Source organism: Monodelphis domestica, chromosome 4 (genome assembly GCF_027887165.1).
Source record: "Monodelphis domestica isolate mMonDom1 chromosome 4, mMonDom1.pri, whole genome shotgun sequence".
NCBI lineage: Eukaryota > Metazoa > Chordata > Mammalia > Didelphimorphia > Didelphidae > Monodelphis > Monodelphis domestica.
In genome coordinates, this window is record NC_077230.1 from 87,659,824 (window position 1) to 87,673,245 (window position 13,422).

Genomic DNA, 13,422 nt, shown 5'->3' on the forward strand with positions numbered 1-13,422 from the left:
AATGATCATTCTTTTGCAAATATTTATAATATGGAAATAGGTCTTGATCAATGACACATGTAATACCCAGTGGAACTGCTCGTTGGCTATGGGAGTAGGGTGGGAAGAGGGGAGGGAAAGAACATGAATCATGGGAAAATATTCTTAATTAATTAAATAAAATGAGTTGTATCCTTGATCAGTTTTGTCATTTGTTAGCCTATTAATTTATTACAAGGGAGGGTTCTCTTTAGAGGAAGAGGACACTCTTTTGAAGTGACAGCAGTGTTTTTTATAAAAAATATTAACAAAACATTTTTAGGAAAAAAGTGTCCTCATTGTTTACTCTAGAGAAAAACATGATTTCTTTGCTAAACCCCAAGTAGTATAGAGATTAGTGGAATAGACTACCTTATGTTACCTTAACATTCATATTCTGTTACTATCTTAATTTCTTATTTAGATGCCCTTCTCGTTTGTTCAGAACTTCCTCTGCTTAACTAAATCTCTGAAAATATCTCTAGCCTCCTTTATACCTCAAAATGTTAGCTTATGGTTGAAAGTAAAGAAAGCCTTCCTTATATTCTTGCTGAATTTTTTCTGAATTAACTATTTTAACTTGATTTCCCTTTTACAGCTCTGTTCTTTTTCTTTTTGTCACATTTTCATCTCAGTCATTGTACCTGTCTTTAATGAAACCTATGAATCAAAGTGCAAAAAGGCGCTACTTCTCATATGAACAGGAAACCTGGCATGCAGAGAGAGACGAGAGAAGGAACTTAAATTCTGCTTGTCAGGAGTGGAGAGAATGTAGTAATCCACAGTATCAGAGAAGCCAAAGTAAAGGAAAAGAGTACTTAGGTATTGTGATGGATTGAGAACTTGCCTGGAATCAGGAAGACACAAGTTCAAGTGAAGCCTCATACATTTGCTAGCTGTGTGACCCTAGGCAAGTCACTTTGTCTCTGCTTGCCTTAGTTTCTTTATCTATAAAATAGAGATAACACCACTTACCTCCCCAGATTGTGGTGAAGATCAAATGAGATATATTTGTAAAATGTTTAACCTAGTGCCTGGCAGATAATAAACTATACGAAGTTAGCTGCTGCTGCTGGTGGTGGTACCTGGAGGAGGAGGAGGAATTTCTTTTTAGTTTAATCATTTCAGTCATGCCCTGCTCTTCATGACCCCCTGATTAAGATTTTCTTCTCCAGCTCAGCTCATTTTACACACGAGGAAACTGAGGCCAACAGGGTGAAGTGACTTTCCCAAGGTCATACATGTAGTAAGTATCTGATGCTGGGTTTGGACTTGGGTCTTCTTGGCTCCAGCCCTGGCACCGTTTCTACTTCACCACATAGCTCTCCAGTAATAGTAGTAGCATCAGCTCAACAAGACTCATCTGTATCTATACAGACCTATACTCTGAAGGAAGAGATGGCAGCCACTCTTGGTTTGCAAAAAACATGTCTTAAAGAAATGCACCTACTCCAACTTAAGTCATAAAATTATAGGCACCTAGTTAGCTCAGCACATAGGGAACCGTGCCTGGAGATGACGGCCCGAGTTCATATTTGACCTCAGACAATTCCTAGCTCTGTGACCCTGAGCAAGTCACTTAACTTTAATTGTCTAACCACTCTTCTGCCTTGGAACTGATTCTTAGTATTCTTAGAAGGTAAAGGTTTGGCAGGGGGTGGGGAGCATAAGTTATATTCCTGAACCTGTTTAAAATGTCTTTTGTGTAAAAGAACCTGGGGAAAAAAAATTAAGCTATATGGAAGGTAGGCAAGAAGGTCCTGAAACTTTGGGTCTGAGTACCAGAAGTCCTGGTGTAGAAATAAGGGCAAAGCTTTGGCAGATTCTGGGAATGATTTTGCCCTTCCTTCCATAGCCTAGTACCCCAGAAGGCAGCACATACCCCACGACAATGGGGAATAAATAAGCTGTGGGCTCATAAAAATTTTGTTTGGGTGGGAACCTAGTTGCAGGTACTTGAAGGGTGCTGCTGCATGCTTTCCTTCCCTGTTAAATTTTTCCCCCCAATTGTTCAGCTTTCCCATTGTTAATGTTTCCATTGTTAATTAGAGTGCTTATTCTTTCAGAACCGGACCGTGCCTACAATTCTTTTTGAAACCCATAACACCTAGTGTATAAGGGTAATTGTTACATAAGGATCGCTTAATAGATACTTGGGATCAATAATAAATGCTGTGCTTGACATCTAAAATTGTTGCATGGTGACTAGTTAATTGTTCTTGCTCTTTTTGTTCCTCTCTCTCTTTTAGAATTTGGAATTGTATGCCTGACATTTTTTGCAGCAGTCGCCTATTTCCCAACACGTCCTCCATTTCCACCAAGTGTGGCTGCAGCAAGCCAGCGACTAAGCTACAGACGGAGTTTCTGTAGGCTCTTAAGGTAAGTGATTGTGCTTAAGGTTATTTCATGATTTTACTTAGCAATTTAACAGATATTTCTAGGTTTTCTGAGTCTAGTTAAAAGGAAATTACCTAGGAAAGTTTCTCTTAAAGCAGTATTTTTAAGCAAGTGAACATCAAGTTAGTGGTTGTGTATCTAGATGATCTTTTTAAACAAAAAAAAAAACTTAGTAAGAAAAATTATGATAATTTATTCACAGATTCTTTTTGCCATAATGTAGAGAATCCATCATAGCTGTACAGTCATCAAGTCGTGGCCTTCTGAACCAAATATAAAGCTGTCATTGGAAATATTTTGACATGCTTTACAAAATTACACAAGTGTGTTTTTTCACCCTTGTATGTTGTTAGATTCAATTCTTTTGAGTGATGATGATAGAGTGGGAAGAGCTGTAAACTTGGAGTTTTAAGCCCTGAGTTCAAATTCTGGGCTGTGACATTTAATAACTTATGTGACCTTGGATAACTCATTAAACCCGTAAATAGAGTAAAGAAAATCTGTTAAGGTCCTTTACAGTTTTAGATCTATTGCACTATGCTTAGTGTCACGGTGGAATAATAAAAAATTTAAAAATATATATGTATATACATATAACGAATAACTATATTACTGTTCATTTTCAGAGACTTATGCCATGCTTCAAGGTGCCCAGATTCTATGTTCTCAATTTTGTTGGCATAACTTAAATTTAATTGGATTGTAACAAGTGTTCCCCATACAGCATTTAATCCTTTAGATCCATCCATACTGCATCATAAATAAAGGTTGCATCTTTTGCTATGGAATCAGGAAAACATACCCTTATATTGTTTATCTATTAATGGTGATGAATATTTGCACATTATTCAGTTTCCCCCTTGTGATCAATAACACACATTTGATGAATGGCTGGCAGTAGTTAAATATGGAGTCTCTAGTGGTGCTCTGGGCAAAGCTAACTGACCCATGCAGGGATCGTATCAGCAGTCTTGCCCTCATTGGAGCCAAGGTATTGTTGACTCAATTCACCATCAGGACTTGCTAATTGATTTTTACTATAGGCAAGGAAGGCAATTTCTTCCCCTTTTTGGTACCTACCAGCACACACACACTGAAGAACTTGCACTCTGGAGCCGACCAGCCTGCATGGGACATTAGAGCAAAGGCAACAAGCCCCAAATCGATCACTGTGCCCATTTGTCTTGTGGATGGAATTTTAATATTTTTACCTTCAGTTTTAAAGCCCTTTACTTTAGTGCCTCTCTGCATCTTACTTTCTTTATTAACCATATATTTTATCAGTTCATTTCCTCAGCTTAACTCAAATACTTCTGCTTAAAAGTCTCTGTCTCCTTATTCCATTTCTACCTTCCAACTTTCTTTCAATGAGGGCCTTGGAACAGCTGGGTGGCTCAGTGGATTGAGAACCAGTCCCAAAGACAGGAGGTCCTGGGTCCAAATCTAGTCTCAGACACTTCCTACCTTTGTGACCCTGGGTAAGTCACTTAACCCCCGTTACCTAGCCCTTATAATTTTTCTGCCTTTGAACCAATATTGATTCCAAGGCAGAAGGTAAGGGTCGGAAGGAAGTAAGGAAGGCCATGTGTACAGAACCTCCCTGCTCTAGCCCACCTAAATCTCAGCACCTTTGTGAATTGACTGCTCTCCCTGGCCCTTAAAATGCATTTACCTTGACCCAAACTGATAATGCAGATGTGATAGAGAGGCAGTGTAGTGCAGTAACAAGACCGTGGCATTTGGAGTCAGAGGACCTGGGTCCAGATCCCCAGATCTGCTGCTTGTCACTTCATCTCTTAACCTGACTTAAAAAAAAAAAATTTTTTTAATGGAGACTCAAGGCCCCTTCCAACTCTAAATCTCCAATCCTGGGATCTTATTGTGTATTCATATATTGGTTAAATGTTTTTATTTTATGTCAGCATTTCTCTTAATACTTTTATTCTGTTGCATTTGTGATTTACATTTATATATCTCAGGGGATAAGATCCGAGAGAGCAAGGACCAATTATAAATATTTTTTCTTTGAACCATGCTTATTAGAAGCAAATCACCAGACATAATTAGATACAAATTGTTTTTTCTTTCTTTTTAAACCCTTACCTTCTCTCTTAACATTGATTCTAAGACAGAAGAGCAGCAAGGGCGAGGCAATCTGAGTTAAGTGATTTGCCCATGGTCACCCAGCTAGGAAGTCTCCAAGGCTAGATTTGAATCCAAGTCAACTGTACGCCTGGTGCTCAATCCACTGTGCTACCTACATGATGATGATCCATAATACCAGTTTTTACTGTAATAAATCACCCCCTGACAGTAATCAAACTATCCCCTAGCTTTAGTATTATTTATTTAGTTAATTGGTACTGAAACCTTAATCTAATGCTTCCATATAGCATGAAGATGGTCCTGTACTGGACACTCTTTAAAGAAAAATGCCCATGAAACAGAAGTACCTACTAAACTGTCAGTGCTTGAATTATGAGTCTGGTCACAGACTGGGTGTCTTTTTTGTTTTGAAAATTTTATTTAGTCAATTTAGAACATTATTGGTTACAAGAATCATATTCTTTCCCTCCCTTCCCTCCCCCCACCCCTTCCTGTAGTTGATACGCAATTCCACTGGGTATTACATGTGTCTTTGATCAGAACCTATTTTCATGTTGTTGGTATTTGCACTAGGATGTTCATTTAAGTCTATATCCCCAACCATATCCCTCTCGAATCATGTGATCAAGCAGTTGTTTTTCTTCTGTGTTTCTACTCCCATAGTTCTTCCTCTGACTGTAGATAGTGTTTTTTCTCATAGATCCCTCCTGGTTGTTCAGGCTCACTGCATTGCCATTAATGGAGAAGTCCATTACATTCGATTGTACCACAGTGTATCAGTCTCTGTGTACGACGTTCTCCTGGTTCTGCTCCTTTCACTCTGCATCACTTCCTGGAGGTTGTTCCAGTCTCCATGGAATTCCTCCAGTACATCATTCCTTTGAGCACAATAGTATTCCATCACCAACATATACCACAATTTGTTCAGCCATTCCCCAATTGAAGGGCATCCCCTCATTTTTCAGTTTTTTGCCACCACAAAAAGTTCAGCTACGAATATTCTTATACATGTCTTTTTCCTTATTTTCTCTTTGGGGTACAAACCCAGCAGTGCTATGGCTGGATCAAAGGGCAGACAGTCTTTTATCGCCCTTTGGGCATAGTTCCAAATTGCCCTCCAGAATGGTTGGATCCATTCACAACTCCACCAGCAATGCATTAATGTCCCAACTTTGCCACATTCCCTCCAGCATTCATTACTTTCCTTTGCTGTCATGTTAGCAGACTGAGTATCTTTGGGAGCTAGCCTAGCTAGCTAAGTTCCCCATTTCTATTGCTTTGAGCTCTCTTTTGAGTTCTTCCAATTACATGTTAAAAGGTCTCAGGTTGCTCTACAGCACTGGTTCTTAATCTTTTTTGTGTTGTGAACTCCTTTTGTTAGTTTGGTGAATGTTGCAAAAATGGAAAGATGCTGAATTTCAGTTAAGAAGTTAGTAAAAATTAAGATTTTTTTCCTATCCAAGTTCATGGATTCCCTGAAATCTATCCTTGGATCCTACATTAAAAACCAGAGTCTAAGGGGAGATCCTTAAGGTAGACCTATCTTTTGGTTTGTAATTATTTCAATCAAGTTCACATTTATCTATTACAGATTTTTTTGTCCCGTAAATATTTTTTGGTCATGTGTGTGTGTGTGTGTGTGTGTGTGTGTGTGTGTGTGTGTGTGTGTGTGTGTATCCACAGTACTATTTTTAGTTTCTTTCTGGGTGGGAGGACAAAATTAGGAATAGTATATAAAAGTTACAAGTGGAAGAAAGGTTTTGACTCAACATAAAAAAATAACAAAACAAACTATCGTGACTAAGTTGTCCAACAGTAGAATAAGGTGCCTTGGTATCTCTTAAGCTCTCTGCCACTGCAATTTCTAAAGTAGATGCCAAATGGCCATCTGTCAGTAATTCTGTAGAAGGAGTTTCTGTACAGTGAGGAGTAGAACCCCTTCCACTTCTAACTATCCATTAGCTTTCTTCCCATTTGTATGATTCTGTAGACAGAAATTTCTTTGACAATATTATGATAAAAACATAGCAGTTCCTATTCTTTACTTTTGTATTTTACTCAAACTTAAATGCCCAAGCAAACTGTCAAATAATTTATCTGCTCTTTAAAACCCTTTTAAATTTTGCTGCGAATAGTGACCTTGATATTGTCTTTCAGTTTTTACTTAATTGGGTATTAAAAACTAACTCTTTCTTTAGAAATGTTTCTTTATTAATAATGAAAATTAAGTGTTAATAAATAGAAAAAATGTGTTCTTTATGGCATCTCATAGCCTTAATTTTAATTTTCAAAAAACCTTTACCTTCTGAGGTCTAAGACAGAAGAGCAACAAGGGTTAGGCAATGGAGGTTAAGTGACTTGCCCAGGGTCAGATAACTAGTAAGTATCTGAGGCTTCATTTGAACCCAGGGCCTCTCATCTCCAGGCATAGCTCTTCATCCACTGAGCCGCCTACCTGCCCCCAACCTTAATTAAAAAAAAGTTTTATTGATACTCTTTTTAATTATGTCACTGACACTTCCTAGTCTTCTTCCCAGTAGGACTCTCCTAAACAGCCCAAGATACCAGTCGTGTCTGACAGTGCCTGTAGCATTGTGTATCCATAGCTTTTTCTTATACTAGTTCTTTTATTTGCTTGGCTCTCAAGAAGCATTCTATATCCCATTCTCATGCACTTATTTAGCCTTTTTTTCCCCACCCCAAAAAAAATCTGATTTAAAAGTTCTTTAACTGCAAAACTTTGCACCCTTAAAAAAAAACCATTCTACATCCTCATTTGGCCTCTTTTACCAGAGGTGACCCAACAGCACTTTCCCAAGAGACCTCAGCTCCCTGAGGCAGTGAATTAGTTTAGAAACTGGAGTTGCAAAATTTTCTTTCTTACTTCTTTTTTTTCCTTGTCTTCTTACCTTGGAATTGTTGAATCTTAGAACTAAAAAGGAGTCAACTGGCCCCATATTTTAATTGACCTCAGGTGACCTGTCTCCCAGACCCATGCTCTTTCCACTATACCACCACCTCATGTTCTCTGATAGCAGCTCATGGTGAAGCAGATAGAAATGCAGGCCTGGAGTCAGAAATACCCATATATGTAACCCTGGGCAAGTCACTTAACCTGTTTGCCTCAGTTTCCTCCACTGTAAAATAGAGAGAACAGCATCTATTTCCCGGGGTTGTTGTGAGGATCAAATGAGATAATAATTATAAAGCCCCTAGCACAGTGCCTGGCACATAGTAGGTGCTTAATTCATGTTGTTGTTGTTACCTTAGAAGCCAGTTATGCAAGTGATTTGTACTTTTTAGTTTAAGAAAGTAGACATTCTCATTACCAGGACTTTCTCCCCCCCCTCCCCCCTTTGCATCCCTACCATACTTGGCAAACACTAGCTGTGCCATAGCTGATATATAGGTACAAGGGCAAAAGAAGGCCTTCAAATATAGGCTAATTGTAGGCAGAGAAAATTGATCAGATGACATATAGGCCTTCAGAAGAGAAATAGAATTGTTGATGTCTTCAATTTTCTTAAAAATGAACATCTTTATAATAATAAAATGGAAATTGCTGAGAAAATAAATTGATATGCAGAATTTTGCTTTGTAGTTAGAAATGTATCTATCTTATTTGTTCTCTACATGAAGGCATACCTATATTTTGTACAGTTGTAATTGTCAAGATCCCCAAGTCTGATAATGGCTCCACAATATAACTCTTCTACTTTGTCTACTCTGCCAGGGACAGAAGAGGGAAAACAATGGACATTCCCATTTAATAGCAAAGCTAGTCTTGAGGATAATGGTGCTGATTTTCATTAACATTTATTTTTGGAAATTTTTCCAAAGCAAAGACCAATTTGTCATTTCATGAAGCTAGTTACTTGTAGACTCTAAAAAACCATTTCTAACTGATCAACAAAAAGTTGAGCATATAAAATGGTTTTGTAATAATTTCTATGGGAGGGAAAAGGATATTCTTGAAGAAAATGGCATACAATTCCACTGAAAACGTGGACATTTGAATTTTTTGAAGACACTATCACATTAAGAAGTTTTAAAAAACCTTCATACCTTGTTGACATGGAGGTATTCCTGGATTCTTAAGACTGTATCAATTGAGCACAAGCTCTTGTCCATGCTACCATTCTGGAATGGCTCTGATTATGCATCAAGAAATGAACTGCAGGTCTCTTGTTGGAGGACTGATCTATTTTCAGAGAGAATCAATGCCAGATTGGCCTTAAGGTGATGAAGTTTTCAGCTATAGCTTCTCTACTAACTTTGATAATATTTACTATCTGTGTTGATAGAGGCACTATTCATACTGATGATGATATTCATACTTGTCTCAGAATTATGCATTGCTAGGAAATTAAATGTACTTTTGTCTTAACATTCCCTCTTATTTTCTGTCTACTACTTGATAAAAGAAAAATCTAAATTTCAGAACTGGTAAAGACTTTTTAAATCATCCATCTTCATCCTCATTTAACAGAAGAAAAACAAGTCATAAAGCATCTTACAGAGTCACACCATTCATTAATTGCAGTGTTGGAAATAGAATTCAGAATGTTCAAGTAGATAAATTTTTTTCCTCATCTCCTATCACTTAGCATACATTAATGCTAAAACTTCATCTCTGATAAAATTAACATTAATGTATATAAAACATTGCAAAAAGCTTATTCTAATAAAGATTAAGTTTTCAAAATTGAAGGTGAACAATATTGCTTAGCATTAAGTATTAACAACTAAAAGAAGTTGACTTTTTTTTTAAACTAACTTAGGCCCTTTTTATTTCTAACCCGGGCCATTCATTTTCTGAACTCTTAATATTTTTGATAAGCATTGGATCATAGATCTAGGACAGGAATGGACCTCAGATGCCTTTTTTATTGATGAAGAAACTGAGGCTGAGGGAAATTTAAGTGACTTATATCACAGAGTCTTAATTCCAAGTTGTATTTTTTCCATTTATAATAATACAATTTTCCTATATCTTTTACAGCAATTTGAGATTTCTGATGATAGCTTTAGCCTATGCTATACCTTTAGGTGTATTTGCCGGCTGGTCTGGAGTTCTGGATTTAATTTTAACACCAGTTCATGTCAGCCAAGTAAGTATTTTTCTTCCTTATATTTTAGAGGTATTCTAAATTGTTTAGATTGAAGAATAAACAGCATTCTAACTAAAATAACAAACAACTTGTTATTGTAGCTTTGTGATTTTTAATATTCTACCACCATGCTATCATTTGAAAGAAAAAAACCTTAAATAGTAACACGCTGAAAACTTCATATAAGAGTACAACAGAGGAGTTTTATTAAATATCCTTTTTTTATTTCTTAAGGAAAAAAATTGTTTTGTTAGTTTCCTTTTCTCCACCCTCATTTTCAACAGATGATCTCACCTCAGACTTTATGAAGTGTTACTTTGGGGAAAATAGCCTGGCCAACTGAATAGAGTGGAAATAAGGGAATCTATTCATACTCTTGTAATCTAAATGTGAGGTAATAAGGGTCTGAATCAAAGTGATAACAGTAAAAATGAAAGTAGAGCAGAGGTGAAACAGACATTGTAAAGGAGGTTTTTACAGGGCTTAATGATTGTATGTAAGAAATGAGACAAAGGTAAGAGTCTGAGTTTGCTAGCAGAAATAACTGGGGAAATTGTGGTACAGTTACACAGAAAAGTGGGAAATTAGAAAAGAAAAAAATACCTTTTTTGGTTAGTCATGAGAGGATAATGTGTTTACTTTTGGGTAAATTGAGTTAATAAATAATTTCTTTTCTTTACAGTTTTATAATGTTACTATATATCACTTTTTATCCTCCTAACAACTCTATGGAGGTGATTTATTACTTTGTAGATAAGAAAACACTGTCAGGGGTTAGATCCACTTTCCAGTGCCTCAGCTAGAAAATGGTAAAACTCAGGTTTTCTGATCTTATCATTCCATTCTTAGAACTTTTTCTTTTTAAAAAAAGAATAAAAATCCATTTTTTTCCTTCCCCCATTAAAGAAAAGGTAAATCTTTCCTATAAATACATATATAGAACAAATTCTTGTGTTGACCATATTTTAAAAATACATCCCATCCTATATCCTGAGCCCATCACCTTTCTTTCACAGGTGGGCAGCATGTTTTATTGGATTTATGACTTGTCATTGGTTTGATCAGAGTTCTTTAGTTTTTCAGAATTATTTGTTTTTATAGTGGTGTCTTTATTATATATATATATTTTTTTTTATAGTGGTGTCTTTATTATATATATATATATATATTGTTCTACTGGGTCTACTTACTTTACTCTGTATAAATTCATGCAGGGCTTCCCAACTTTCATCAATGACTTCCCTTTCATTATTTCCTATGGCGCAAGAGTATTACATTTCATGCATATACCATAATTTTTTGACCATTCCAGAATGAATACTCATTTGTTTTCCAGTTCTTTGCTACTAAAGGGGAAGAAAGCTACCCTTGATAACATTTTGTTCTTTTTCTTCTTTCTTTGATTTCTTTGAGGCATAGACTTAATAATGGTAGTGCTGAGGACACAGGGTTTGCAAAGTTATATTGACTTAGAGGATCTAGTTGCATATTGCTTTCTAGAATGACGGTGCCAATTCACAACTCCACTAACAGTACATTAATGTGTGTCTAGTGAGTTTTTCTACTATTTTATTTTTCTCTGTTGGATGTAAAAGCATAGAAGTCTGATTGAAATGTCCCATAGACTGTTGAAATTATGAAGTTAGAATGGTGAGGGCAGAAGAGAAAAATTTGAGAAAGATATCCATGTAGAGGTGTAGGATCATAGATTAATATCTTCTGACCTAAAAGGTACTTAGAGACTATCTAATCCAAACCCTGCATGCTTTTGTACAAAGAAGGAAGCTGAGACCTATTAAGATGAAATTATTTACTTAATAACAGAATCAGGATGTGAATCTAGATTCTCTTGACTCCGAATACATTGTTTTTTCCTCTATACTGCACTGCCCTCCTTCTCTGAAGAAAAAAAGAAAGCAAGAAAAGATCAAGGGCAGATTGGTCAGTTGTTCCCTTGTTCTTAACATTTTAATCCATGGGACTTTTTATGTATAATTTTTTTTTTTTAGTTTTAGTTTAACACTGAAACACCTCCCAATAATTCCCCTCACCAAATGTTAGAAGAAAAGAAAAATTAAAACATTAACATTTGGGAAGCAGGAAGAGGAAGTACAGCTGGTAAAAGGTGTCAATATAAAAGTATAGTCAGAGAGGTAGGAAGAGGTCCAGGATAGTAGAGAGTTATAGGAGTCAGGGAAGAAGAATATTTGAAAGGGAAAAAAATCATTTATCGTGTGAAATAATGTTGAGAAAATTCACCAGGAAAAAGGACACTGAATTGAGGGATGAAGCAGAGCCTCTGCTGATGTCAGAGAGTTGTTTAAATGAAAGTTTGGTACAGAAGCCATATTGCAAAGAGCAAAGGAAGAAGTTCTTGGTAAGGAAAAAAAACAGCCAGTGGGTATCAGAAAACTTTAACTATGAAAGGGAAGAGGGAAATAAAGTTTTTAGAAGAAACAACAAGATTAAGAGAACATTTTTTCAGGCTAGGGAGCACTGGACTTGACTTCACATTAGAAAGCTCACCTTAAGTTCCACTTCTACCATGAGATGTTCCCAGATCACTCCAGCCAATGTATATTGAGTTTACAGTCAGTTACACAGTTTAATATTAAATTTTTTTAGGGCAATATTTTATTTTATTTTATTTTTGAGATTTTTATTTAATTAGTCAATTTAGAATATTTTTCCCTGGTAACCAGAATCGGGTTCTTTCCCTTGCCTTCCCCCACCCCCTCTTAATATTAAATTGTTATCTGATTAAGTTGTATTTTAGTTCTCCTTAACTAGTCAGATTGATAACTCCTTGAAGGATAACAAAGTCTGGCTCATAGGAAACAAATGATTTGTTTTGATTTTTTTTATTTTAAACATTCAGATAAAAATGTTGATCTGGATATTCCCACTAACTTAAGAGCATATGTAGATCTGTAATACTATGGACATGAGTTCTTTTTTTTCTTTTTTAATAGTATGGAATAGTGACACTATAGCTAGGAAAACAGTTGTTCAAATCCTGCCTCTGACACTAATTGTGGCCCTGGACAAGTCATTTAATCTTTGTGCACATCAAGCAATTTCCCACAGCTTATTTTTCTGGATCACAAGTTATAGATCCTTCATATATTCAGATATTTTATTAAATTTTATTTCCTTCTAGATTTTGAAATAATTTTAATTTGCCAATTAGCTACCAAGTTGGTGGCCATTGAGGGGTGTTTTCCCATTCTTTTAAAATAGTGTTGTGATGAGCAACATAATGCTAAATATTATCCCTTTTTTCCATCAGGTAGATGCTGGTTGGATTGGATTTTGGTCTATAGTTGGAGGCTGCATTGTTGGAATAGCTATTGCAAGGTGAGAACAAATTATGCTTCATTTAAAAATAATTACTTTCTTAAAGTAGACCTTGGATATATTTAGTTTTGTCATTGATTTCTACTTCTTTACATCAAGGAAGATTTTCTCTCTCTCTTTCTTTCTCTCTCCCTCCCTCCTTCCTTTCCTCCCTGTTCCCCCCCCCCCAGTTGTTTATTGCCTTATGCATTATTACAGTTTTAATTTTTATTTTACAGCTCCTTCACTGTCCTTTACTTTTTTCCCATATGCTAGAACAATACTAAATCCCACAGGATGATGAATAATTGATAAGACACCCATGGGATAAGACTGAGAAAAGGGTTGTGTTTCAGGATGAGGGGGAATGGTGCAGAATTAGTACAGAGGCAGAACTTTTTGTAAAGGAAGCATCTTTTATTGATATGATGGTAAACCAAGAACACAGGTAGGT

General features: G+C 36.1%; 1 protein-coding gene across 1 annotated transcript in view; it reads left to right on the plus strand.

Moving 5' to 3' along the window:
* Positions 1-13,422, plus strand: part of SLC49A4 (solute carrier family 49 member 4) — a 159,557-nt gene that overhangs the window by 73,012 nt on the left and 73,123 nt on the right. The window contains exons 4-6 of the mRNA XM_001371935.4: positions 2,268-2,397; positions 9,524-9,632; positions 12,922-12,989. Of these exons, the coding sequence (XP_001371972.1) occupies positions 2,268-2,397; positions 9,524-9,632; positions 12,922-12,989 (307 nt within the window). The remainder of the gene's footprint in view (positions 1-2,267; positions 2,398-9,523; positions 9,633-12,921; positions 12,990-13,422) is intronic.